This window comes from Rhinopithecus roxellana, chromosome 16 (assembly GCF_007565055.1).
Source record: "Rhinopithecus roxellana isolate Shanxi Qingling chromosome 16, ASM756505v1, whole genome shotgun sequence".
NCBI classification, from domain to species: domain Eukaryota; kingdom Metazoa; phylum Chordata; class Mammalia; order Primates; family Cercopithecidae; genus Rhinopithecus; species Rhinopithecus roxellana.
In genome coordinates, this window is record NC_044564.1 from 9,127,270 (window position 1) to 9,153,333 (window position 26,064).

Sequence of the window (26,064 nt, forward strand, 5' to 3'; positions counted from 1 at the left end):
CCAGCCTGCTTGCGTCAGGGACAAAAGGACTCCTTTCCTTTCCAGCCTGGAAAGCCCCTCTGCTGCAGGCTGGAGGAAGGGACCCTGGGTCTAGCCTATAGTCAGAGGCGTCTATGGGCATGGAGCTGGACAGGGAAAAAGACAAAGCAGCCTCCATCCACAGTTCACTCTGGGACCAGGCCCTTGCAGGCACGCGCTGGGCTCCTGTGGGAAGGCTAAGGGCCCCAGGACAGACCTCCTCTCCGGGCATCTGGGTTCCTAGATGGCAGAGTGGGGTGGGGTGGCCCAATTGGGAGCCTTAGCCTCTGGCAAAGAGCTGAGCACAGCACGTCTGCAATGTGTAAGATTCTCCTGGGCGACCAGGGCCCAGCCGGTGGTGAGCTGGGGGAAGTGGGTGCTCCTGCGGTGGGAGGAGCCATCTGGCCCTCTGGGGAAGTGTGCTCGCTGTCTGCAGCGCCCAGGCCTGGGTAGCTGGGTGGGGGCTGGGGGGCCATCTCCGCTCAGGGTGCCCGCACCTGGGTCTTCCCTGCCCTAGGCCAAGCCTGCCTGTGCCTCCCCATCCTCTGCCTGCCCAGCTGGACATCTCTGGGCCTCTCTGGAGACCAGTGGGGTGGGCTGGGGGGGCGTCGTATTGGCCCGGCTTGGCACCCCTCTTGTGGCTGTACCCCTCCCAGCAGCCCCAGGACTAGCAAGTCCCCAAGATGGGGGTGGGGACAGCGGTTGATGCCAAAGGCTGTGGGGGCAGGGGCGGGGCAGGAGCAGGAAGGTCCCCTGAGTTCCCTCACCTTGGGCAGAGATAAAAGGAGCACAGTTGCAGGCGGGGCTGAGCCAGGGCACAGCTGTGATTTCAGGGCATCTCTGGTGGCTGCTGTGATTTGAGAATCTCGGGTGTCTTAGCTGACTGATTCTGGGAGACTGTGGATGAATAATGCTGGTGAGTGTCTGGCCCTGGGGGAAGCCCGGGCTGGGGAGAGCTAGGCAGTCTGGGAGGGGAGGATGGGGGTGACGCTGAGTGGGGCGTTTGGGTGTCCCTGAGCCCAAGTGACAGAGCCTCCCCTCCCTTGTGCTGCTGCAGGGCACGGCCCCACCCGGAGGCTGCGGGGCTTGGGGGGCCTGGCCGGGGTGGCTCTGCTCGCTGCCCTCTGGCTCCTGTGGCAGCTGGGGTCAGCCCCTCAGGGTACCCCGGCACCCCAGCCCACAATCACCATCCTTGTCTGGCACTGGCCCTTCACTGACCAGCCCCCAGAGCTGCCGGGCAACACCTGCACCCGCTACGGCATCACCCACTGCCACCTGAGTGCCAACCGAAGCCTGCTGGCCAGTGCCGACGCTGTGGTCTTCCACCACCGCGAGCTGCAGACCCGGCGGTCCCACCTGCCCCTGGCCCAGCGGCCACAAGGGCAGCCCTGGGTGTGGGCCTCCATGGAGTCGCCTAGCCACACCCACGGCCTCAGCCACCTCCGAGGCATCTTCAACTGGGTGCTGAGCTACCGGCGTGACTCAGACATCTTTGTGCCCTATGGCCGCCTGGAGCCCCACTCGGGGCCCTTGCCACCACTGCCAACCAAGAGCAGGGTGGCCGCCTGGGTGGTCAGCAACTTCCAGGAGAGGCAGCTGCGTGCCAGGCTGTACCGGCAGCTGGTGCCTCACCTGCAGGTGGACGTCTTTGGCCGTGCCAATGGACGGCCGCTGTGCACCAGCTGCCTGGTGCCCACCGTGGCCCGGTACCGCTTCTACCTGTCCTTTGAGAACTCTCAGCACCGTGACTACATTACAGAGAAATTCTGGCGCAACGCACTTGTGGCTGGCACTGTGCCGGTGGTGCTGGGGCCCCCACGGGCCACCTACGAGGCCTTCGCGCCGGCCGATGCCTTCGTACATGTGGATGACTTTGGCTCAGCCCAGGAGCTGGCAGCTTTCCTCACCGGCATGAACGAGAGCCGATACCGACGCTTCTTTGCCTGGCGTGACAGGCTCCGCGTGCGACTCTTCACCGACTGGCGGGAGCGTTTCTGTGCCATCTGTGACCGCTACCCGCACCTGCCCCGCAACCAGGTCTATGAGGACCTTGAGGGCTGGTTTCAGGCCTGAGCTCTGCTGGCCGGGGGAGGTGGGTGTGGGTGGAAGGGCTGGGTGTCGAAATCAAACCACCAGGCATCCGGCCCTTACCGGCAAGCAGCGGGCTAACAGGAGGCTGGGGACAGAGGTCAGGAAGCAGGGGTGGGGGGTGCAGGTAGGCACTGGAGCAGGCAGAGGAGGTGAGAGCAGGAGGGAGGTAACGGGCGCCCGCTGCGGCAGACAGGAGGGGAAAGGCTGCCGAGGACCCTCTCCACCCTGAACAAATCTTCGGTGGGTCAAGGCCTGCCTGGAAGAGGGTGAAAGGCAGGGCCCTTGGGGCTGGGGACACCCCAGCCTGCAGTTTGTGGGGGCCAAACCTGGGACCCCGAGCTTCCTCTGTAGCAGAGGCACTGTGGTCCCTGGGACACAGGCACGGGTCCCTGGCACATCCACAGTTCTGAGGTCCCTGTGTGTAGGCTGGGGCGGGGCCCAGGAGACCACGGGGAGCAAACCAGCTTGTTCTGGGTTCAGGGAGGTAGGGCGGTGGACAATAAAGGTCTGACCAGTGCCTCGTGGGTCACCTCCGTGCAGTGCCACAGAACCTGTGTCTGCCCTCCCCTGACATGTCACCCCCACGGCCATGGGGCTGCTTGTTCCCCACCTGGGATCCTGTCTCCTGACCTCGGAGCTTTTGCTCACCCTCCATCTGAGAGCCCTCCCTGTGCTGGGCTGCCCGCTGCCTCCCCCAGTTCCTACAGCCTCCACCAAACGGCCCCTTATCAGAGAGCCTTCCGTGGCCCCCAAAAGGCCAAGGCGATGAGCCCAAGAATTCAAGACCAGCCTGGGCAGTGTAGTGAAACCTCATCTCTACCAAAAATACAAGAATTAGCAGGGCGTGGTGGGTCACGCCTGTGGTCCCACCTACTTGGGATACTGAGGTGAGAGGATGGCTTGAGCCCAGGAGGTTGAAGCTTCAGTGAACCGTGATCACACCATGGCACTCCAGCCTGGGCAACAGAATGAGATCCTGTCTCAAAACAAAAACCAAAAACAAGCCAAGGTTGGGGAAGAGTAGGGAACGGACTTCAGAGGCCTGGCCAGGCTGAAAGCGTCCATCTGCCAGGCCCGCAGGCTGGAGAGTGTCTTGGGCGACAGGGTCTGACCTGTGCCCTGGAGCTCCCTCTGGTGGCCAGTGCTGGGGAGGCACTGGGGATGCGGCTGCAGCCAGGGAGCCCCTGTAGTGGCCGGTGGGGAGTGGGGCGAGGAGGAGGGAAGCCAACCCACGGGTGGTGCTGACCAGGGCCTCAACAGGCCAAGCCCCTGGGGCCGGGGCACAGGGCTTGTCCCTACCCCAGGTCGTGGTGGGCAGGTTGAGGGCAGTAAGCCCCCCTCACCCATGACTGTGGCTTATGGGAAAGACCTGCTGGTAGCTTCCTGCCCTGACCTAGCTCTGTGGACTAAGCAGGGAAAAGCAAGTGTCCTGAGGCTGAGGACTGGGGGGGGGAGGCTGATTCCTCACCCACCAGCCCAGGGTCACCTTCCTGCTGCAAAGGAGCTGGGAGTGGGGAGCTGTGGCGCCAGAGGTCTTTCACTTGAGGGTGCACCCTCTATGTGCGCCCAGACACTGGACACCACACAGCCCTACTTCACCCCATTCACAGGTGGGGGAACTGAGGCTGGGAGGCGCCGTCAGAGCCACCCATGGGGCCAGCCTGCCCTCTGTCGCCCTCTGCAGGCCACGCGGAGGAACTGCCCCACCTCCCCGGGGCGCCCCGACAGGTGCCAAGCTACAGCCGCAGAACCGCCTGACCCCGAACTCTCCGTGCAGAGAACAGACTTGCCCGGTGAAAAATGAGCCGCGTGCAGCAGGGGCAGTCTCGGTCCCCTGCCTGCTCCGCCCACGGCGAGCGTTCCTGGGGCCTCGAGTTTTCCCCCTTTCGCTGGCTGCTCGGAACCGCGGGACCGACCCACTGGGCCGCCCTGCCTCCCCTCCAGGTGGGCGCCACCTGGACTCCAAGTGCTGGTTTACAAGGCACACAGGAAACCCTTATGGGGTTGAGCTGGCGCCTCGCCACCGTCCGCTCGGCGCGCCCCTGGGACAGTGAAGGCTTGGGGCGCCTCTGCAGAGTCGCCAGCACGGTGGGCGCAGCCGGATGCCCCTGGGAGAAGAGCGCAGCGCCCGAGGGTCCCCTGGCCTACGAGGGCTGAGCCGGGGTCTCGGATTGGATGTGGGCGCGTCGCGTGACGCCCGGTGAGGGGCGGCCCAGAGGCTTCCCGGCGGCGGCGCGCGCAGGGTCTCGGGCCCGGGTCGGTCCCGGGCGCGGCGCGGGCGGCGGGCGCCTCCTGGCGGGCGCGGACGGAGCGCGGCGCCTTTAAGCGGGGGCGGGCGGGGCGCGGGCAGAGTCGCTGTCGCCGCGGCCGCCGGGGCGGAGCCAGCGCGGATCGGGTCCCGGACGCCCGAGCGCCCCGCCCCCGCGCGGGCGATGCCCAGCGGCGCGGCGGGCGGCGGGGCCCGGCGGGGCGCGCAGAGGAGCGGGCCGCGGCGCTGAGGCGGCAGAGCGCGGCCCCGCCATGGGCTTCCTGCACCAGCTGCAGCTGCTGCTCTGGAAGAACGTGACGCTCAAGCGCCGGAGCCCGGTGAGCCCACCCCACGCGCCCGCCCGCAGCCCGAGGCCGCGCGCACCGCGGCCAGCGTCGCGCTCCCCGCGCGCACGTGCGGACGGCCGGGTGCGCGCGGACCCCGGCGGGCACTGGGGGCGGCGCGGGCCCGAGCCCCCTCCCCGCCGGGCCCTGCTCTCTGCTGCCGGCGCTGCGGCCTCCGGGGAGGTGGCTCGGTCGTGGCCAGCCCGGTCCCGCGTCCGCTGACATCGCGGTGCTCGGCTGAGTCACGGCACCCGTGCCCTCTGCAGCGCGCTCTCTGGGGCCGCTGTGGGCGGGGGGCAAGCGGCGCTCAGGACTCTGGCTCGAGGGAGGCCCTGGTTCCCAGGAACGAGGGCAGGCCTGGGGGGCTCCATCCAACTCTGAGGTTCCATGGTCCTTGGGCCCAGCCTCTCTGGGGCCCCAGCGGAGACCCTGTCCCTTCCATCCCTCCACCCCTCCCCTGCCCTTGGGCCGCGGCCTGCCATAGAGGTTGGTCCCAGGCATCTCTCCGCCTCCCCTCCCCCGCACCCCTCCTGGCACATCCATGACCCTTGCTCATGCTCTCGCCACTGGGAACGTCCTTGTGCTAGCCTCGGCCAGCCTGAATCTCTGCACCCCTTTGTCCTTTGGGGTCCAGTTCTCCCTGAGCCTGATCCACTCTATTCCCTCCTGGTCCCCCACCTCCTCTGGGGGCTGGGTCTACTGTTTGGAGCTGTGACCACCAGGTTCCCAGCACTGCCTGGGCAGCCAGTGGACCTGAGGGTGCGGGATACACAGCCGTCAGGGACAGAAGTCCTGTGTGGAGCGAGGGGCTTGGGGATATAGGTGTCCTGCCATACCCCCAGCTGGACAGCTTGGCTCCAGCCTGGGAAGGGAAGGCACACCTCCCAGGCCACAGGCCTGGGCCAGCTTGGGTTTCTGAAGGCCCTTGGGATTGTCCAGGCCAGGGCCCAGAGCAGGTGGGGTCCTGAGGCGGACACATCCTCTTGCCCAGTCAGCGCCCGGGCGGGACCCCTTGGGCTGCACCAGTCCCTGCCTGTTTATCTTTCAACATGCACTGCAGGAAACCGAGGCTGCAGTCAGGTGGGGTGGCCATCATCACCATGGCTGGCAGGATTCCCCTGGGCACCTGGCCTTGGCAGGGAGCCTGGGTTAGGTACACGCCCTGGCCAGGCACCTGGAGCTGGCTGAGTGGAGTCCCATGGATCAGGCCTGCAGTCCTTGGCATTGGGTCACTGGGGACAGCAAAGCAGGGCCAAGGGAACAGGGATGTAGCATGTGGCATGCATTAGTATTAGCCCCCGGAGGTTGCTGTCAGGAAGGTCTCCACTGGGCCTGGCAGCAGAGGCTGGAATGGTGGCCCCTGTTCCAGTGGGGACAATGCTCAGGGAAGGGAGTGTGGCCTATGAGGGCACCTGGCAAGCAGGTGGGAGGTGTGCACTGTCCTGACTGCAAGAGTGGCTCCCAGCTGCTAGTTTGGACTGCCCCCCAGGACCTTTCTGGGTCCCCACCCTACAGGGCTCCCAGAAGCCCACTGGGCCACAGGGGAGGTCCTTAGCCCGTGGCTGGAGCAGGTGGGGAACTGTCTCCCCCAGGGAGGCTGAGTCCTTGCCAGGCTTGTGATGTGGGGCTGGGGCTGGCTGGACACTGGGCACACTCCTGCCAGGTCCCTGCTTTTCTGGGAAGGATCTTAGACATCAGAGCTGGACTCTTGGGGCCAGGCTTGGATGACAGAGGTTTGCCCTGCGTGCCATGCGCCCTGCTGGGGCAGAGGTGCACCCTGGGCAGAGCCCAGGGTCTGGAGGGTGGGTACCAAGGACCTCTGTGCTGCTAGCAGACTCCTCCAAGCTCTTTGCCTCAGTTCCCCTGTCTGTGTGACCTACCTCCTCTTAGTTAGCTGGACGTGGGTCTGCCCTTGGGCTACAGGCTGTTCTTGGTGAAGGGACAGGCTCACTGTCATGAAGTCACGGGATGGCAGGTGGCAGTGCCACCTTCAGATCTCACCTGTTCTCCCCCCGACACAGTAGGCGGGAGCTACAGGGAGGGGTCATGCCCAGAGAGGGCACCCAGGCCTCCAGGCGATGTGAAGGCACTGGGCTGGTCTTGAGGGACGGAGGTTGGACCACCTGGAGGCACCCATGTGGGGCACCCAGGGCGTGCCAGACCTGTGCTGCCGCCTGTAACCAGATGCTCCTGTGGCGCCTGCCGCCCGCCAGCCAGGACTCTCCTCCTCCTCCCAGTAGCTCGTGCGAGGCCGTTGCTATAGTAATGGGGAAGGCAGCTGGGCCTGTTGCTGCAGTTACAGCGCCCGTAGCAGGCCGGGTGTGGGCAGGGCTGGTGCCCTGCGCTGTGACCCCTGCCTCTGACATTGCCCCAGTCAGGCAGCCACCCTCGCCCTGGTGCCTGTTGGTGCCCACAGTGCCTTGACGAGCCCCGAGCTCTATCCTGGCTCAGGGAGTGGGTAGAGGCTGGCACAGGCTGGGGCGGGCATGGGGCACCCACAGCATGATGTTCCCGGCCACAGAGCCCTATTGTCCAAACACAGTAAACACAGCAGCCGCCCCCACCCCAGGGACCGGGGGCTCGGCCCAGACCACACAGCACACTGGGGGCTCTGAAGGGTTTTGGGATGGGGATGAGGACAAAGGATGCCTCCAAGTTGGGTGCTTGCCCTTGAGGGCAGGGCCCCTCTGTCCTGTGGGTCTCAGAGAGGGCTGGTCTGCCAAGGGCTCTCCTGAGAGTAGCTGGCCCAAGCTCCTCCTTCTCCCTGAGCTGGGGGCTGGGACACAAGAACCAGTGAAGTCCTTGGTTTTCAGGTGAAGTGAGCAAAGTGCTTCTTTCTCACTCCACGCAGGTCCCGCTAGGGCTTGCCTTGGTGCCCAGCCTGGGCTAACAGGAGCTGACCTGGGGAAACTGAATTCCGAGGCCCAAGACTGGCTGCCCCGGGTCAGGGGAGGGAACAGGGCAGAAAGAGGTGCCTTTGGGTCAGGCGCGGTGGCTCACGCCTGTAATCCCAGCACTTTGGGAGGCTGAGGCAGGCGGATCACGAGATCAGGAGATCGAGACCATCCTGGCTAACACGGTGAAACCCCGTCTCTACTAAAAATAGAAAAAATTAGCGGGTGTGGTGGCAGCCGCCTGTAGTCCCAGCTACTTGGGAGGCTGAGGCAGGAGAATGGTGTGAACTTGGGGGGCAGAGCTTGCAGTGAGCTGAGATTGCACCACTGCACTCCAGCCTGGGCAACAGAGCAAGACTGCATCTCAGAACAAAACAAACAAACACAAAAGGTGCCTTTGCCTCAGGGACTGGGGCTGTCAGACCCCTTACCGGGTCTTCTCCGAGGCTCAGGGCCCTGGGCTCAGGCCAGGCCTCTCTGAACCAGGCCTCCTCATCTCCCCAGGCCCCTGTATTGGTGGGGAGGAAGGGGGAGGAAGGTGAACCCGGGGCAGTGTGAGAACTGTAGGTGGGGCCAGTGGTTCAGATGGTCCCCAAGATTTTGCCCAGGTAGCCCTGGAGGTGGGGAGGAAGAAGATGAGCTGGGATATACATGGGTTAGAGTAGACCACAAGCTGGCCGATTCGTCACGGTAAACCGAGGCTCCTCAGAGGGCAGGTAGGCCCAGTGTGGGCTGGGGACCGGAAACCTGATTTGCTGAGCCAGGACAATCCTAAGGATTGTCCCTGGAAGGGGCTCAGACCTTCAGTGGTCCCGAAGGGCCTGTGCCCACCTTCCCTGGCCCCAGGGAGCATGTGGTCCTGGCTGGGCTGGGCTGGTCCTGTGGGAGGCTGGGGAGGGCCTGGGCGAGCACAGGTCTGTCCTATCCCTCACTGGGCCCACCCTTTCCAGTGGGTCCTGGCCTTCGAGATCTTCATCCCCCTGGTGCTGTTCTTCATCCTGCTGGGGCTGCGGCAGAAGAAGCCCACCATCTCCGTGAAGGAAGGTGAGCGCGGCAGGAGGCCCCGGGCACAGCTGGGGGAGCGCGGAGGGGGAGCCCTCCCAGCACCTCACACGCCTGCGCTGTGTGTGCACATCTGCACATGGGTGTCCTGTTCCCAGAGTCCCTGAGGTGTGGTGCCTGCTCCTCTGTGCGGTCCTGGGCCGTACCTCCTGGCTGGGCTGTGGAGGTCGGGGCTGGCCTGTGGCCGCAAATGATGATGCCAATGCCTGTTCCTGGTGATGTGGGCACTCACTGGTCTCCTCTGTTCTGTTTTGACCCACCCCCCGCATGGTCTCTTGTCCTCGGCTGGCATGCAGTCTGTAAGTGAGCGGCTGCCTCCTCCTGGCTGGCCTAGGCAGCAGCTGCGGGGGGCCCACGGGCCGTCCTGGCTTGAGCGCCCTCCCCGCTTTCATTAACAGCCCTCCCAGGCCCCCTGCCGGTCTCAGGAACAGCTGGCTCCAGACGGGGGTGGGTGGGCAGTGAAGTGGGCAGTGGTAGGGAGTGAGAGGCCAGTCCACCTAAAGCCACAACTGTTGCCTGGGTCAAGCTGAGGCAGCATCTCTCTGCCTGGCCTTGCCTTCTAGGGGTGGGGCGTCTCGGCTTCTGGGCGGAGCCTGGGCTGAGGCTTGGCTGGCCTGGGCTGAGGCTGGGCTGGTCTGGGCTGGCCTGGGCTGAGGCTCGGCTGGGCTGGGCTGGCCTGGGCTGAGGATGGGCTGGCCTGGGCTGGGGCTGGAGCGGCCTGGCTACTCTCCCTTCATACTCCTTCAGGCTCCTGCACTCACTCTGCTAACCAGCTGGCCAGAGGTCAGAGGTCACTGCCCAGAGGGGGTCCTATGTCCTCCCCTGGGCTCTGTAGGCAGTGCCACAGCTGAAATGTTTTCGGGGGGAGAGTGCCAAGTCACGTGGGCCTGCACTGGCTGAAGGGAAAGGAATGCTCTGGGAGTTATGGCAGAAGGGGTGGTGAGTGGCTCTTTGACCTCTGACCTGCTGGAGTCGTTCGCCCCAGAATGCTTAGCCTGTAGCCCAGCTGGGGCCAGGGCTCTGTGCTGCCTTCTCCCTAACGCTGCTTCTCCTTCCTGACTTTCTCTAAATTTCTCCTCTCGGCCTCTGTCTCCTTCCCCTTCTGGATTCCTCTCTCTCTCTCTCCCCTTTCACCCCCAACCCTGCCCTCTCCTGTGGGTCCGCCAGCCTTCTACACAGCGGCGCCCCTGACATCCGCTGGCATTCTGCCTGTCATGCAGTCGCTGTGCCCGGACGGCCAGCGGGACGAGTTCGGCTTCCTGCAGTACGCCAACTCCACGTGAGTGCCCACCCGCCCCTCGGAGTACCCACCCCTCCCCAGCCCATCCAGTGAGTGAAATCCACCCTGGTGCAGGGTCACGCAGCTGCTCGAGCGCCTGGACCGTGTGGTGGAGGAAGGCAACCTGTTCGACCCAGCACGGCCCAGCCTGGGCTCAGAGCTGGAGGCCCTGCGCCAGCATCTGGAGGCCCTCAGTGCGGGCCCAGGCACCTCGGGGAGCCACCTGGACAGATCTACAGGTGTGCCCTGTGCAGGGAAGTTGGGGGACAGGGCTGCGGGCCTAGCTCTGCTGTCACTGGGCTGAAACTCACGTCCACCCTGGGCCCCTCCACCTGCCCTGAGCTCCCAGCCACGCGCAGGCTGCAGTGGCAGAGCTGTGGTGTTGGGCTCGGAGCTGAGCCCAAGTGGGGCACCTTGCCAAGGTGCAGCGGCCTCTCAGCCTCGCCTTCCTGCCTGTCCAGTGTCCTCCTTCTCTCTGGACTCGGTGGCCAGAGACCCGCAGGAGCTCTGGCGTTTCCTGACACAAAACCTGTCGCTGCCCAATAGCACAGCCCAAGCCCTCCTGGCCGCCCGTGTGGACCCTCCCGAGGTGAGGCAAGGACAGCTCCCAGCTCTGGCCACTCCCTTCTGCCCCCACCATGCCCCCTGGTTGCTGAGCCATCCTCAGGACTCTGAGCCACGCCCCCACCGTCTGAACCACGCCCCACACCCCATCTGAGCCACGCCCCCACACCGCCATCTGAGACACGCTTCCACACTCCATCTGAGCCACGCCCCCACACCCCCATCTGAGCCATGCCCCCACACCTCCCAGGTCTACCACCTGCTCTTTGGTCCCTCGTCTGCCCTGGATTCACAGTCCGGCCTCCACAAGGGTCAGGAGCCCTGGAGACACCTAGGGAGCAATCCCCTGTTCCGGATGGAGGTTAGGGCATCCATGTGTGGGATGGGACTGGAGTGCTGCCTGCCTCTGGGGGTGCTTCTGCTCTGTGGGTGAGGAAAGGGCCCCCTTAGTGACTTGGAGCTCCTCCTGGGAGAGGGGGAGGGTCCCAGGGGTCTATGGCAGGCACAAGGGGTAGAGGCATGTCGTAGGACCCAGGCAGCCCCAGAGCCAGCCGGTGGGTGGGGTAGGGTGAGGCCTGAGGCCCTGGTGGTTGGGGACAAAGTCCTTGCTGTGGCTCCACTGATCCCTGTGCCCACCCCAGGAGCTGCTGCTGGCTCCTGCCCTCCTGGAGCGGCTCACCTGCACGCCAGGCTCTGGGAAGCTGGGCCGGATCCTCACTGTGCCTGAGAGTCAGAAGGGGGCCCTGCAGAGCTACCAGGATGCTGTCTGCAGTGGGCAGGCTGCTGCACGTGCCAGGCGCTTCTCTGGGCTGGCCGATGAACTCCGGAACCAGCTGGACATGGCCAAGGTCTCCCAGCAGGTGAGGCCCTGCCTGCCCACTGCCCGCTGCTTGCTGCCTGAGTTGAAAGAGGGGCTGGGGCTGCTTGGAGAGCTCGGGGCTCCTGGGCCCAGGCTGTGCGTGGGATGCTGCCTGTGGGTGGGTGTCCAATGGCGCCATGGCTGGTGCCCCACCCCTGCTCACCATCCCAGCTCCTGTCCTGGGCTCATGTTACCCAGGCTACAGACTGCCTCCCAGCATCCCCAGCTTGTGTCTCCCTGCTGCCGTCTCCCTGCTCCGCACCTGACCTATCACCCACCTGCAGTCTATCTCACCCCTCACTGCCCACATGCCTGTTTCCTCTCAGCTGGGCCTGGATGCCCCCAACGGCTCAGACTCCCCGCCACAGGCGCCATCCCCACGGAGGCTGCAGGCGCTTCTGGGGGACCTGCTGGATGCCCAGAAGGTTCTGCAGGATGTGGATGTCCTGTCGGCCCTGGCCCTGCTACTGCCCCAGGGTGCCTGCACTGGCCGGACCCCCGGACCCCCAGCCAGCGGTGCGGGTGGGGTGGCCAATGGCACTGGGGCAGGGACAGTCGTGGGCCCCAACGCCACCGCTGAGGAGGGCGCACCCTCTGCTGCAGCACCGGCCTCCCCGGACACGCTGCAGGGCCAGTGCTCAGCCTTCGTGCAGCTCTGGGCCGGCCTGCAGCCCATATTGTGTGGCAACAACCGGTAGGTGGGCGGCAGGGGAATGGGGGTGAGGAGGACAGCCAGGGGCAGGGCCTGAGCCCTGACTCTAGGCCCTGTCTCTGGAGGTCTCATTTGGCGCCCTGCCCTGTGTGCCGAAGTCCCGCCCCATCCCGATGCCCCTCCCACTCTCGCGGTCCCGCCCCCTAATGGCCTGGCCCTGCCTCCTGTCCCCTGCCCCAGCACCATTGAGCCTGAGGCGCTGCGGCGGGGCAACATGAGCTCCCTGGGCTTCACGAGCAAGGAGCAGCGGAACCTGGGCCTCCTCGTGCACCTCATGACCAGCAACCCCAAAATCCTGTACGCGCCTGCGGGCTCTGAGGTCGACCGCGTCATCCTCAAGGTGCGTGGGTCTAGGACACTTGACAGGCAGTGTGGGAGGGGGTCTCTGCAGGCTTGGGACCCCCGGGCAGAGGGGGTCGGCAGAACTGACATGGGAGGGGTACAGGGGTGCAGCTTCGGGTACACAGGCTCTGCAGGTGGGGGACCAGGTGGCCACTTTTCCTTTAGGGAGCTCCAGGGGCTGCTGTGGGAAGGCACTGGAGAGTCTGCTCTGGCAGCGTCCCCCGGTTGGGTGTGGCCGGTCCAGGGCAGTGCTGGTAGAGGAGGGGTGTGTCCGGAGACCTTCCAGAGTGTTCCGTGGGCGGGCGGCTGGGTAGTTTGCGTTCTGGGTGAGAGGTCCTGTCTAGAACAAGCAGAGGCCAGGGCTAGACATTGGCCTGAGAGGGGAGGGCCTGTGGATGAGGCCAATCCTGGGTGTAGAGGGGGGTCCCTAGGATAAGGGTGGGAGAAATGAGGGTGGAGCATGGGGTGCTTAAGGGACACATGGATAGAGGTACAGCAAAGGAGCTGGTGGGCACAGCTGGGCAGTTGGGGGTCCGGAGGCCATGCTGCCCTGGGAGTGGAGGGCAAAGCAGGTTTCACATGAGCGCTGCAGAAAGGTGTAGAGAGCCCGGGCATGGGACTCATGCTTGAAATCCCAGCTCTTTGGGAGGCCATGGTGGGAGGATCACTTGAGCTCAGGAGTTTGAGACAAGCCTGAGCAACATAGCAGAACCCCATCTCTACCAAAAATAAAAAAATTAGCCAGGTGTGGTGGTGGGCACCTGTAATCCTAGCTACTTGGAGGGCTGAGGCGGGAGGATCCCTTGAGCCTGGAAGGTGGAGGCTGCAGTGAGCCGGGACTGCACCACTGCACTCCAGCGTGGGTGACTGAGACCCTGTCTCGGGAAAAAAAAAAAAGGTGGGGAGGGTTGGTTGTTTTCAACAGGTCAGCCACTGGCGAGGTGAGTGGGGTGAGAGCCCCCAAGCCGGCGGGGGACCGTCAGGAAACTCCATGCCCCTGCCTCACCTTCCGCAGGCCAATGAGACTTTTGCCTTTGTGGGCAACGTGACTCACTATGCCCAGGTCTGGCTCAACATCTCGGCCGAGATTCGCAGCTTCCTTGAGCAGGGCAGGCTGCAGCAACACCTGCACTGGCTACAGCAGGTGCCAAGGGTGCCCGCGAGGGAGGCAGCCGCAGGTGGCGCGGGGAGCCCCTCTCTGCCCGGCTCGGCAGGCCTGCAGGCCCCCCTCTGAGCTGCTCCTCTACCCCTAGTACGTAGCGGAGCTGCGGCTGCACCCTGAGGCACTGAACCTGTCGCTGGATGAGCTGCCGCCGGCCCTGAGACAGGACAACTTCTCGCTGCCCAGTGGCATGGCCCTCTTGCAGCAGCTGGATACCATTGACAACGCGGCCTGCGGCTGGATCCAGTTCATGTCCAAGGTGAGGTGGGGCCGCCGAGCCAACCCCCATACCCCCTAACTCGTGCATGCCCAGGCGGCCTCCAGCGATGCCCCTCCCCCTAGGTGAGCGTGGACATCTTCAAGGGCTTCCCCGACGAGGAGAGCATTGTCAACTACACGCTCAACCAGGCCTACCAGGACAACGTCACTGTGTTTGCCAGTGAGCTGCCCTCCCCGCTCTGCCTCAGCCCCCCACAGACCTCCTCCTCCCCAGCCCAGCCCCACTTGTCCCCCTGTGCCCTCCCACTCCTTGGCCCCGCCCTGGCCTTGCCCCCTCACCCGCCACTTCCCTTCCCCACCCCTGCCTCTTCCAAACGACCCCACCCCACAACCCGCCCCCTCCCTGCACCTCCCCACTTCTGCCCACCTTTACCCTGGGGCCCCCACCCCAGCCCTGCCCCACTTTTCCCTGGACCCTCCTGTCCCCGCCCCCACGCCTTGGCCCCGCCCCCGTGCCTTGCCCCCACCCCACCTCCTGGCCCCGCCCCTACATCTTGGCCCCGCCCCAACCTCCCGGCCCCAGGTGTGATCTTCCAGACCCGGAAGGACGGCTCGCTCCCGCCGCACGTGCACTATAAGATCCGCCAGAACTCCAGCTTCACCGAGAAAACCAACGAGATCCGCCGGGCCTACTGGCGGCCTGGGCCCAATACTGGTGGCCGCTTCTACTTCCTCTATGGCTTCGTCTGGATCCAGGGTGAGGGGCGGGCCCGGGAGACGGGCCGGAGGATTCATAGGGGAGGACAGGTGGGACGACAGGAGGGCCTGCCCGGCACCTGATGGCGGCCCCTACCCACAGACATGATGGAACGTGCCATCATCGACACCTTTGTGGGGCACGATGTGGTGGAGCCAGGCAGCTACGTGCAGATGTTCCCCTACCCCTGCTACACGCGCGATGAGTGAGTGCCGGGCGCCCGGGGCTGGGCTGGGGCAGGGGCTGAGTGGCGCCTGAGCGCGGCCTCCCCACAGCTTCCTTTTCGTCATCGAGCACATGATGCCGCTGTGCATGGTGATCTCCTGGGTCTACTCCGTGGCCATGACCATCCAGCACATCGTGGCGGAGAAGGAGCACCGGCTCAAGGAGGTGCGGCGGGCCGGGACCCTCCCTGGAGGCGCGGGCTGGCAGGGAGGGGCGGCGTCCTCCCCGGGGCCTGCCCCAAGCCCCTGGCCCACCCGCAGGTGATGAAGACCATGGGCCTGAACAACGCGGTGCACTGGGTGGCCTGGTTCATCACCGGCTTTGTGCAGCTGTCCATCTCCGTGACAGCGCTCACCGCCATCCTGAAGTACGGCCAAGTGCTCATGCACAGCCACGTGGTCATCATCTGGCTCTTCCTGGCCGTCTATGCTGTGGCCACCATCATGTTCTGGTGAGCATAGGCCATGGTAGCGGGGACCTGGGGCAGGCACTGGCCCAACAAGCTCACCCCACACCCTCTTGGAGACCCCTGGACCCTGGCAGAGGCTTGCCCAGGAGGCCGGGAGTGTGGGTGGCTGACGGCGTGCATGGCCCCTGCCCACCCAGTTTCCTGGTGTCCGTGCTGTACTCCAAGGCCAAGCTGGCCTCTGCCTGTGGCGGCATCATCTACTTCCTGAGCTACGTGCCCTATATGTATGTGGCAATCCGAGAGGAGGTGGCGCATGATAAGATAACGGCCTTCGAGAAGTGCATCGCGGTGAGGGTTGCGGGCAGGTGGGCGGCTGGGTTGCCTGGCCACCCCATGTGCTGACACCACTGCCTCCTCAGTCCCTCATGTCCACGACGGCCTTTGGCCTGGGCTCCAAGTACTTCGCGCTGTACGAGGTGGCCGGCGTGGGCATCCAGTGGCACACCTTCAGCCAGTCCCCAGTGGAGGGGGATGACTTCAACCTGCTCCTGGCCGTCACCATGCTGATGGTGGATGCCGTGGTCTACGGCATCCTCACATGGTACATCGAGGCTGTGCACCCAGGTACTGGCCAGCCCTTGGAGGGCAGGGGAGAGGCGGGGTCCCCAGCCAGGTTTGGGGACCAGCGCTCTGGGTCCACTCCTGGACACAGCACGGGTGGCTCCCTGGGTGGGCACGTGGCCCACGTGGTGGATGGTCACCCCAGGCCCTAGGTCAGCCTCCCCTCCCCTCCCCGACCCCCAGGCATGTACGGGCTGCCCCGGCCCTGGTACTTCCCACTGCAGAAGTCCTACTGGCTGGGCAGTGGGCGGACAGAAGCCTGGGAGTGGAGCTGGCCATGGGCACGCACCCCCCGCCTCAGTGTCATGGAGGAGGACCAGGCCTGTGCCATGGAGAGCCGGCGCTTTGGTGAGGCTGGTGCCAGAATGGTGGCTGGGTTGGGCACTGGGTTCGGAGTCCTGGGTGGCCTTGGCGCCGCCCCTGCCCTGCTGATCCACAGCCCTGGTGCAGAGGAGACACGTGGCATGGAGGAGGAGCCCACTCACCTGCCTTTGGTAGTCTGCGTGGATAAACTCACCAAGGTCTACAAGGATGACAAGAAGTTGGCCCTGAACAAGCTGAGCCTGAACCTCTACGAGAACCAGGTGGTCTCCTTCCTGGGCCACAACGGGGCAGGCAAGACCACCACCATGTGAGTGTCAGAGGGGCGGGGCCGTGGGCATCTGCTGACCAGAGCAGGAGTCCTAGTCAGGGGCAGAGTGGGGCCCCTGCAGAGGGTGTGGGGTCATGACACTGCCCACCTACCCAGGTCCATCCTGACCGGCCTGTTCCCTCCGACGTCGGGTTCCGCTACCATCTATGGGCACGACATCCGCACGGAGATGGATGAGATCCGCAAGAACCTGGGCATGTGCCCACAGCACAACGTGCTGTTTGACCGGCTCACGGTGGAGGAGCACCTTTGGTTCTACTCACGGCTCAAAAGCATGGCCCAGGAGGAGATCCGCAGAGAGATGGACAAGTGGGTGGGCGCAGGGTGGGGCGGAGCGGGTGGGGAGAGGCCCTGGGGCTGTGCATAGCCCCAGCCCCATGCCCCACCTCCCTGTCCCAGGATGATCGAGGACCTGGAGCTCTCCAACAAGCGGCACTCGCTGGTGCAGACACTGTCGGGTGGCATGAAGCGCAAGCTGTCCGTGGCCATCGCCTTCGTGGGCGGGTCTCGCGCCATCATCCTGGACGAGCCCACGGCAGGCGTGGACCCTTACGCGCGCCGCGCCATCTGGGACCTCATCCTGAAATACAAGCCGGGTGAGTGGGGTGCCGTGCGGGCAGCGGTGTGGACGGTGCCTCCCCTGGCCCCTGACCTGGGTCTGGCCTTGCCCTAGGCCGCACCATCCTTCTCTCCACCCACCACATGGACGAGGCTGACCTGCTTGGGGACCGCATTGCCATCATCTCCCACGGGAAGCTCAAGTGCTGCGGCTCCCCGCTCTTCCTCAAGGGCACCTATGGTGATGGGTACCGCCTCACGCTGGTCAAGCAGCCCGCCGAGTCGGGGGGCCCCCAAGGTCTGTGTTGAAGCTGCCTGAGCGGGCCTCGGGCCACCCCCTTCCCGGGACCCCCACCTGAGAATCCATGATGGAGGGGCTGGGTCCTCACTGTCACCTGCTGGGCCCAGGATACCCGCTGGGGCCTGGCCAGCCCTCTCCAACGCCCATATCTTGACTCAGTTGGGTTCCCATCGGGGGTCCCTCCTCCCAGCCCCTGAGTGAATTCCTCCCTGCTCCCACATCCCCCACAGAGCCAGGGCTGGCATCCAGCCCCCCAGGTCGGGCCCCGCTGAGCAGCTGCTCTGAGCTCCAGGTGTCCCAGTTCATCCGCAAGCACGTGGCCTCCTGCCTGCTGGTCTCAGACACAAGCACGGAGCTCTCCTATATCCTGCCCAGCGAGGCTGCCAAGAAGGGGGCTTTCGAGCGCCTCTTCCAGGTGTGAGGGCCAAAAGCAGGCCAGGGCCTAAGGGTTGAGGGGCAGGTGCAGGCGGTGGAGGTAGACGCACCCCTGCCTGGGTGTCCCTGCCGCAGCCTCCCCCTCCACTGCCCCCACAGCACCTGGAGCGCAGCCTGGACGCGCTGCACCTCAGTAGCTTTGGGCTGATGGACACCACCCTGGAGGAGGTGTTCCTCAAGGTGTCGGAGGAGGATCAGTCGCTGGAGAACAGTGAGGCCGGTGAGGGGCCCGGGCCACTTGCTCAGCCCTCCCCACTCACAAGGTCCCAGCTCGGGCCTGTGCTGTCACTCCTGCCTGGTGTCTGGGGGCGCCACCCTGGTCCTGGGTGGCATCCCCAGGGTTAGCCTGGGGTCCTGGGTGGGTGGTCATGGTGGCCAGAGGTCCCGGGCAGGTGTATGACCCTGGGAACTGGGTAAAGACCGGGCATGGGGGTCCTGGGCAGGCCTAGGGGCCAGTAACTCTGAGCATCCCCTTGGCCCTTCCGCTGTGGCAGATGTGAAGGAGTCCAGGAAGGATGTACTCCCTGGGGCGGAGGGCACGGTGTCTGGGGAGGATCACGCTGGCAACCTGGCCCGGTGCTCGGAGCTGGCCCAGTCACAGGCATCGCTGCAGTCGGCGTCATCTGTGGGCTCTGCCCGTGGTGACGAGGGAGCTGGCTACGCCGACGTCTATGGCGACTACCGCCCCCTGTTTGATAACCCACAGGACCCAGACAACATCAGCCTGCAAGGTGGGGGTGGCCGGGTGAGGCCGGGGCAGCTGGGGAGGGGGAGCGGGGTTAGAGGGGAGCGGCGTGGGGGCAGCCAGTGGGGAGAGGATAGCGTGCAGCCACCTGCTCAGCCCCTACCTGTCTGCACAGAGGCTGAGGCAGAGGCCCTGTCGAGGGTTGGCCAGGGCAGCCGCAAGCTGGACGGCGGGTGGCTGAAGGTGCGCCAGTTCCACGGGCTACTGGTCAAACGCTTCCACTGTGCCCGCCGCAACTCCAAGGCACTCTTCTCCCAGATCCTGCTGCCGGCCTTCTTCGTCTGCGTGGCCATGACCGTGGCTCTGTCCGTCCCCGAGATTGGTAGGCCACTGGCTGGGTGGGTGTGCCGGGCTCACGTCCCCCCTTTCCACCAGGAGCCCTGAGGATGCCCTCTCCCAAGCCTCCTGACTCTGGCCTCACCCCGCACCTGAGGATGGGCACACGCCGGGGTTCATCGGAGAGTCCTGCCTCTTCGGGGCCCAGATCCCAGGCGTGGGTCCTTTGGGGTTGGTGGAAGGGGACCGAGGCTTGGGGGCTGCTGACCAGTCAGCAGAACCTGCTCAGGCCTCCCTGCTCTCCCTGCCAGGTGACCTGCCCCCACTGGTCCTGTCACCTTCCCAGTACCACAACTACACCCAGCCCCGTGGCAACTTCATCCCCTACGCCAACGAGGAGCGCCGCGAGTACCGGTGAGGCCGCTGGCGGGGGCAGCCTTGGTGAGTGGGGCAGGCGAGGGAGCAGAGACGGGCAGCCCCACCTCACACTGTGGGTGCCTGCAGGCTGCGGCTGTCACCCGACGCCAGCCCCCAGCAGCTTGTGAGCACGTTCCGGCTGCCGTCAGGGGTGGGCGCTACCTGCGTGCTCAAGTCTCCCGCTAACGGCTCTCTGGGGCCCACGTTGAACCTGAGCAGCGGGGAGTCGCGCCTGCTGGCGGCTCGGTTCTTCGACAGCATGTGCTTGGAGTCCTTCACGCAGGGGCTGCCGCTGTCCAACTTCGTGCCGCCCCCACCCTCGCCTGCGCCATCTGACTCCCCAGCATCCCTGGATGAGGACCTGCAGGCCTGGAACGTCTCCCTGCCACCCACCGCCGGGCCAGGTAGCAGTTTAGAGGGCCTGCTGGGGGGCAGGGGCAGTGAGGGGTCCTTCTCACCACACCACGCTGTGCCCACAGAAATGTGGACGTCGGCGCCCTCCCTGCCGCACCTGGTACGGGAGCCCGTCCGCTGCACCTGCTCCGCGCAGGGCACCGGCTTCTCCTGCCCCAGCAGTGTGGGCGGGCACCCACCCCAGATGCGGGTGGTCACAGGCGACATCCTGACCGACATCACCGGCCACAACGTCTCTGAGTACCTGCTCTTCACCTCTGACCGCTTCCGACTGCACCGGTGAGCTGGGTGGGGAGGCTGTGGGCGAGGGTGGCCAGCCACCAGCCACCTAGTCTCAACTCCTGCCCCTCCTAGCCTCACTGCCTGCCCAGCCTCACCGCCCCTTCCACCTGCCTGCCCAGGTATGGGGCCATCACCTTTGGCAACGTCCTCAAGTCCATCCCAGCCTCATTTGGCACCAGGGCCCCACCCATGGTGCGGAAGATCGCGGTGCGCAGGGCTGCTCAGGTGAGCAAGGCTGCGGCCCTGGAGCTTCGTGGTGTGTAGCGCCGCCTGAGGTCTGCAGAGACCCACGGGGCTCCTGGGGCCTTTGTTCTCTTCGTTCTGCAGGTTTTCTACAACAACAAGGGCTATCACAGCATGCCCACCTACCTCAACAGCCTCAACAACGCCATCCTGCGTGCCAACCTGCCCAAGAGCAAGGGCAACCCGGCAGCTTACGGTGAGCTGGCGCAGGTGGGGTCGGGCGGGGAGGAGCTGGGGCTGGGCCGGATGGCGCAGAGGCCTGAAGCTGCCGCCCCCACCTCGCCGTGTGCAGGCATCACCGTCACCAACCATCCCATGAACAAGACCAGTGCCAGCCTCTCCCTGGACTACTTGTAAGTATGGCCAGTGCCAGCCTCTCCCTAGACTACCTGTAAGTGTGGCCAGTGCCAGCCTCTCCCTGGACTACCTGTAAGTGTGGCCAGTGCCAGCCTCTCCCTGGACTACCTGTAAGTGTGGCCAGTGGGGATGAGGCGGGGCAGGTGGGCGCTGCAGCCCGGCCATGAGGACTGAGGGCTTCCTTGCTCCAGGCTGCAGGGCACGGATGTCGTCATCGCCATCTTCATCATCGTGGCCATGTCGTTCGTGCCGGCCAGCTTCGTCGTCTTCCTCGTGGCCGAGAAGTCCACCAAGGCCAAGCACTTGCAGTTTGTCAGCGGCTGCAACCCCGTCATCTACTGGCTGGCGAACTACGTGTGGGACATGGTGCGCCCGGCGTGGCCACGGGGGTGCCCCGGCCCTTCTCATCCCCCATCCCCGCCCTGCCCCGGGTCTCTCACCAGCCACCCCCATCCCTGCAGCTCAACTACCTGGTCCCCGCTACCTGCTGCGTCATCATCCTGTTTGTGTTCGACCTGCCGGCCTACACATCGCCCACCAACTTCCCTGCTGTCCTCTCCCTCTTCCTGCTCTATGGGTAAGGGGGAGCGGATGGGGGAGTCGCCTTAGGTGGGGCCAGGGCTGCCTGGTGACCATTGCCTGCCACCTGCCCACAGCTGGTCCATCACGCCTATCATGTACCCGGCCTCCTTCTGGTTCGAGGTCCCCAGCTCGGCCTACGTGTTCCTCATTGTCATCAATCTCTTCATTGGCATCACTGCCACTGTGGCCACCTTCCTGCTACAGCTCTTCGAGCACGACAAGGTGGGGTGGCGGCGACATGGCGGGGTCGGCGGGCCCTGTGGAGGCTGTGCGCCTGACCCCGGCCACCCCGCAGGACCTGAAGGTTGTCAACAGTTACCTGAAAAGCTGCTTCCTCATTTTCCCCAACTACAATCTGGGCCACGGGCTCATGGAGATGGCCTACAACGAGTACATCAATGAGTACTACGCCAAGATTGGTGAGGGGGCCCGTGGGGCGGGGGCGGCGGTTGGGGCCCCTCAAGGCCTAGAGCACAGGCCCTGAGCTGGCTCCCCACAGGCCAGTTTGACAAGATGAAGTCCCCATTCGAATGGGACATCGTCACCCGCGGGCTGGTGGCCATGGCGGTTGAGGGCGTCGTGGGCTTCCTGCTGACCATCATGTGCCAGTACAACTTCCTGCGGCGGCCACAGTGAGCGGGGCGCATAGTGGCGGTGGGGGCAGGGGGCGGGGCGGGAGCAGGGATGGGGTCAGGGAGTGGGGCAGGGTGGGGGCAGGGATGGGGCAGGAGGAGATGGGGCAGGGGACGGGAAAGGAGCCTGCCCCCCCTTCCTGCATGCCACAGCCAGAGGACGTGAGACTGGTGGCAGGGAGGGGCAGTGGGGGTGGCGAGCTGCTGGACACTGTCCATCCTGTCCCCCAAGGCGCATGCCTGTGTCTACCAAGCCTGTGGAGGATGATGTGGACGTGGCTAGCGAGCGGCAGCGAGTGCTCCGGGGAGACGCCGACAACGACATGGTCAAGATTGAGAACCTGACCAAGGTGGGCTCTGAGCGTTTGGAGTGGGGCCTGGGTGGGGTGGGCCAGGGCCAGGGCCAGGGGCGTTGGGGCCCCAGCAGTAGAGGTAGAGCCTGGGTGGGTATGGCCCTGAGCTCTGGGGGTGGGGCCTGCATGGGGTGGGGCAATGGGGCATGTGGGCAGGGCCCTGGGCTCTGGAGGTTGGGCAGGGCCTGGGTGGGGTGGGGCCAGAGGGGCAGGGTGGGAGCAGGATGGGGTTGAGGGTGTTGCACCCCACACCCCCATGCCCCCATGCCCGCTGAGCGGACAGGCTCCTGGCCAGGTCTACAAGTCCCGGAAGATTGGCCGCATCCTGGCCGTTGACCGCCTGTGCCTGGGTGTGCGTCCTGGCGAGTGCTTCGGGCTTCTGGGCGTCAACGGTGCGGGCAAGACCAGCACCTTCAAGATGCTGACCGGCGACGAGAGCACGACGGGGGGCGAGGCCTTCGTCAACGGACACAGGTGCGGCGGGAGCCCTGGGTGGGCGGGGCCGCCGCGTCCCCACGCGCTGACAGCCGCCGTGTCCTCAGCGTGCTGAAGGAGCTGCTCCAGGTGCAACAGAGCCTCGGCTACTGCCCGCAGTGTGACGCACTGTTCGACGAGCTCACGGCCCAGGAGCACCTGCAGCTGTACACGCGGCTGCGTGGGATCTCCTGGAAGGATGAGGCCCGGGTGAGGATCTGCAGGGCAGGGCAGGGAGCCAGCACGCTGGGCGCCCCTGCCTGCGCTGACATCTGCGTTCTCCGGCCAGGTGGTGAAGTGGGCTCTGGAGAAGCTGGAGCTGACCAAGTACGCAGACAAGCCGGCCGGCACCTACAGCGGTGGCAACAAGCGGAAGCTCTCCACGGCCATCGCCCTCATTGGGTACCCAGCCTTCATCTTCCTGGTAAGCCCTGGGTGGGGTGGGGGGCGGCTGCCTGGCCTTTGACTTCCTGGTGAGCACGGGCAGGGGCAGCGTTCAGGCCGGGGTGTGTGGGCCTGGCAGCGGCTGAGTCTGCCGCCCATCTCCAGGATGAGCCCACCACAGGCATGGACCCCAAGGCCCGGCGCTTCCTCTGGAACCTCATCCTCGACCTCATCAAGACAGGGCGTTCGGTGGTGCTGACATCACACAGGTGAGGGCGCCCCCACCCCCCCGTGCCCCCACCCCACAGCACCCCTTCTGGTGCCAGCCTGTGTGTGTCCCACAGCATGGAAGAGTGTGAGGCGTTGTGCACGCGGTTGGCCATCATGGTGAACGGTCGCCTGAGGTGCCTGGGCAGCATCCAGCACCTGAAGAACCGGTGAGCCAGGGCGGGGCCGGGGGAGGGCTGGGGCGGGCCCAGGGGTGGGACCAGGCAGTGGGGCCCGGAGTAGGGGCGGCTGCAGGGCTGTGGGGCCAGGAAAGATGGGGGGACTGGGGTTGTGGGGACTGGGGCAGTGGGGCCAGGGGAGGGGCCTGGAGGACTGTGGGGGCTGTAGGACTGGGGGCGCTGTGGGAGGCTATGGGTCTTCCTGGGGTGCTTGTGGGGACTGTGGGGCTGGGAGGCTTGGGGGGCTGGGGCTCTGGCTGGGCAGCGCAGTGGGGCTGGGGCTCTGGCCGGGCGGCGCAGGGCTCTGGGCCATGGGCCTGTCCCACCAGGTTTGGAGATGGCTACATGATCACGGTGCGGACCAAGAGCAGCCAGAGCGTGAAGGACGTGGTGCGGTTCTTCAACCGCAGCTTCCCGGAAGCTATGCTCAAGGTGGGTGGTCCCAGGCAGGGTCTTGGAGGGGGTGCTGTGGGGTGGGAGCGCTGCCAGTGGCCTCTGACCTCCACCCCTGCAGGAGCGGCACCACACAAAGGTGCAGTACCAGCTCAAGTCGGAGCACATCTCACTGGCCCAGGTGTTCAGCAAGATGGAGCGGGTGTCTGGCGTGCTGGGCATCGAGGATTACTCGGTCAGCCAGACCACACTGGACAATGTGAGTGCCCCGAGGGCACTGCGCACCACACCTACCCCTCCTCCCACCTGCCCTGCCCCCCTCCGCCCAGCACCTCCCCATCCCCCCACCCCAGACCCGCCCCCTCCCCACACGCCTGCCCCACCCACCAGGTGTTCGTGAACTTCGCCAAGAAGCAGAGCGACAACCTGGAGCAGCAGGAGACGGAGCCGCCCTCTGCACTGCAGTCCCCTCTTGGCTGCTTGCTCAGCCTGCTCCGGCCCCGGCCTGCCCCCACGGAGCTCCGAGCACTTGTGGCAGATGAACCTGAGGACCTGGACACGGAGGACGAGGGCCTCATCAGCTTTGAGGAGGAGCGGGTGAGCAGGCTGCCCTCACGGCTGCCCTCACGGCTGCCCAGGGCTCTGCCCACCGGACCTAGGCTGCCTGGCGGCTCCAGCCCCGGGTAGGGTAGGGGGAGAACTGGCCCCAGGATGCTTGCTGTCCGGAGGTCAAGGGAGCAGAGTGGGCAAGGGAGACTTGCAGACAGGCCTGGAGAGACCAAACGCAGGGCCCAGACTTGCTGGAATCTTTGAGGGGCACAGAGCCAGGATAGGGCAGAGGGGACCAGAGCCTGGGAACAGGGGACCGATGTAGAGTCAGTGACCCCCAGACTCGGCAGACAGAGGCCCAGGAGAGCCCAGACACAGAGGGAGCTCGTGGGGAGACCTTGCGTCCAGGCCCAGCCTGCAGGAGAGCCAGGGCAGGCCAGCACAAGTGTCCTCAGCCCCACAAGGGGGTGGCACAGGACGCCCCCTAAGCCTGACCTCCCCTGTGCACAGGCCCAGCTGTCCTTCAACACGGACACGCTCTGCTGACCACCCAGAGCTGGGCCAGGGAGGATACGCTCCGCTGACCGCTCAGAGCTGGACCAGGGACTCGACCGTGGGGACAGATGTCCCCCAGTGCCTGCCAGGCCCTGGAGTGGAGATTGAGGACCAAGGGGCTTCTGGCCCTCCAGCCCCCGTACTCGGCCATGCCCTGTGGTCACTGCGGCTGCCGCCCCCAATTGTGCCAAAGGCTGACCCGGCCCAGGCTGCGCACACCCTCGCCCTGCTTTGCCTTAAAGCCTCAGCATCTGCCCAGCCCCTCGCCCCTTCCTAGCTCTGCTCACCGCCCAAGGCGACACCGGCTGGACAAGGCACTGCCAGCCTTTCTCCTGCCCAGCCTTGGAACCAGCTTTTTTTTCCTACAATGAAGGCTGACGCTGAGGGCGGACTGTGGACGGGGCTGGGTCAGTCGCGTATTTATTTTGCTTTGAGAAGAGACTCCTCTGGTCCTGCTCTCCTGCAGGGAGGTGGCTGTCCCGCGGGAAGCCATCAGCTTGGGTCAGCTGGCAGGCGGCAGGAATGGAGAAGCTGGCCTTGCTGACCAGGTAAGGGCCAGAACCCCCCCTACCCCCAGCTGCTGTCGCTCTCCCACCCAGCTTGGCCCCCTGCCCGCCCACCTGCCTGGAAGCCGGGCCTGTACATAGCGCACAGATGTTTGTTTTAAATAAATAAACAAAACGCCTGAAGGCCTGTGTGTGTGAGGTGGGAGGGGTGGGGAAGATGGGCCCATCAGGTGGGTTAGCACTCCAGAAGGCCCTGCCCCTCGGGCACAGGTGCTGGCGGGGGGTGGCCAGGTTGGCCTGGAGGAGGGAAACTGAGGCAGGGTGGTTCACCATGGTTCACTGTCCCCCCCATCCCACCCTCAGGGATTGCTCCTGGCCCCCTTCCCCTTAGCCTTCATCTTCCCATCCACCCGCCCCCTCTAAGCCTCCTTCACCCCTTGCTGCCCATGTGGGGCCTGCAGTGGCCTGGGCTGGGCTGTCTCCATATCATGGAAGGGACAGGGAGGGCTTCCAGGAGGAGGTGACCTCCAGGAGGAGACTGAAGTCTGTGAAGATTACTTAAGGGAAGGGCATCCCAGCCAGAGGGCAGGGCACAGGCCAAGGCCCCAGGGAGGCAGGACCCGGAAACTTTGAGGCTCATTGGCAGTGGAGCCTGGTGCACTGTGGGCAGGAGACGGGGGAGGGGCATGAAGGGCCCGCAGAGC

General features: G+C 65.5%; 2 protein-coding genes across 6 annotated transcripts; both read left to right on the forward strand.

Moving 5' to 3' along the window:
- Positions 1-84: 84 nt before the first annotated feature.
- On the forward strand, positions 85-2,626 carry FUT7 (fucosyltransferase 7). Its single transcript, XM_010372678.2, has 2 exons — positions 85-934; positions 1,076-2,626. Exons 1-2 carry the CDS (start codon positions 922-924, stop codon positions 2,089-2,091), a joined length of 1,029 nt encoding a protein of 342 aa, XP_010370980.2. The 5' UTR covers positions 85-921; the 3' UTR covers positions 2,092-2,626.
- A 370-nt stretch (positions 2,627-2,996) lies between these two features.
- ABCA2 (ATP binding cassette subfamily A member 2) lies at positions 2,997-25,539 on the forward strand. 5 transcript variants are annotated; one of them, XM_030919457.1, is made up of 49 exons: positions 2,997-4,053; positions 8,546-8,639; positions 8,954-8,956; positions 9,825-9,936; positions 10,012-10,175; positions 10,398-10,525; positions 10,751-10,861; positions 11,142-11,360; positions 11,686-12,053; positions 12,252-12,411; positions 13,429-13,557; positions 13,667-13,834; positions 13,918-14,014; positions 14,378-14,551; positions 14,654-14,756; positions 14,827-14,941; positions 15,037-15,227; positions 15,383-15,533; positions 15,605-15,809; positions 15,990-16,154; positions 16,257-16,437; positions 16,555-16,767; positions 16,858-17,054; positions 17,132-17,314; positions 17,548-17,732; positions 17,852-17,972; positions 18,247-18,483; positions 18,613-18,819; positions 19,085-19,187; positions 19,278-19,594; positions 19,670-19,883; positions 20,006-20,111; positions 20,214-20,325; positions 20,422-20,482; positions 20,678-20,852; positions 20,948-21,063; positions 21,143-21,290; positions 21,364-21,487; positions 21,568-21,700; positions 21,933-22,050; positions 22,349-22,527; positions 22,596-22,737; positions 22,817-22,951; positions 23,077-23,180; positions 23,256-23,348; positions 23,687-23,789; positions 23,872-24,009; positions 24,141-24,347; positions 24,810-25,539. In XM_030919457.1, the coding sequence occupies exons 1-49, from the start codon at positions 3,910-3,912 to the stop codon at positions 24,843-24,845; spliced, it is 7,389 nt and encodes a 2,462-aa protein (XP_030775317.1). In that variant the 5' UTR covers positions 2,997-3,909; the 3' UTR covers positions 24,846-25,539. The 5 variants fall into 5 exon arrangements, with proteins under 5 accessions (XP_030775317.1, XP_030775318.1, XP_030775321.1 ...); XM_030919461.1 differs by lacking the exon at positions 2,997-4,053 and adding an exon at positions 4,539-4,695 and having other exon boundaries at positions 8,954-9,596; positions 24,810-25,535; XM_030919459.1 differs by lacking the exon at positions 2,997-4,053 and adding an exon at positions 4,539-4,695 and having other exon boundaries at positions 24,810-25,535.
- Positions 25,540-26,064: the final 525 nt, after the last annotated feature.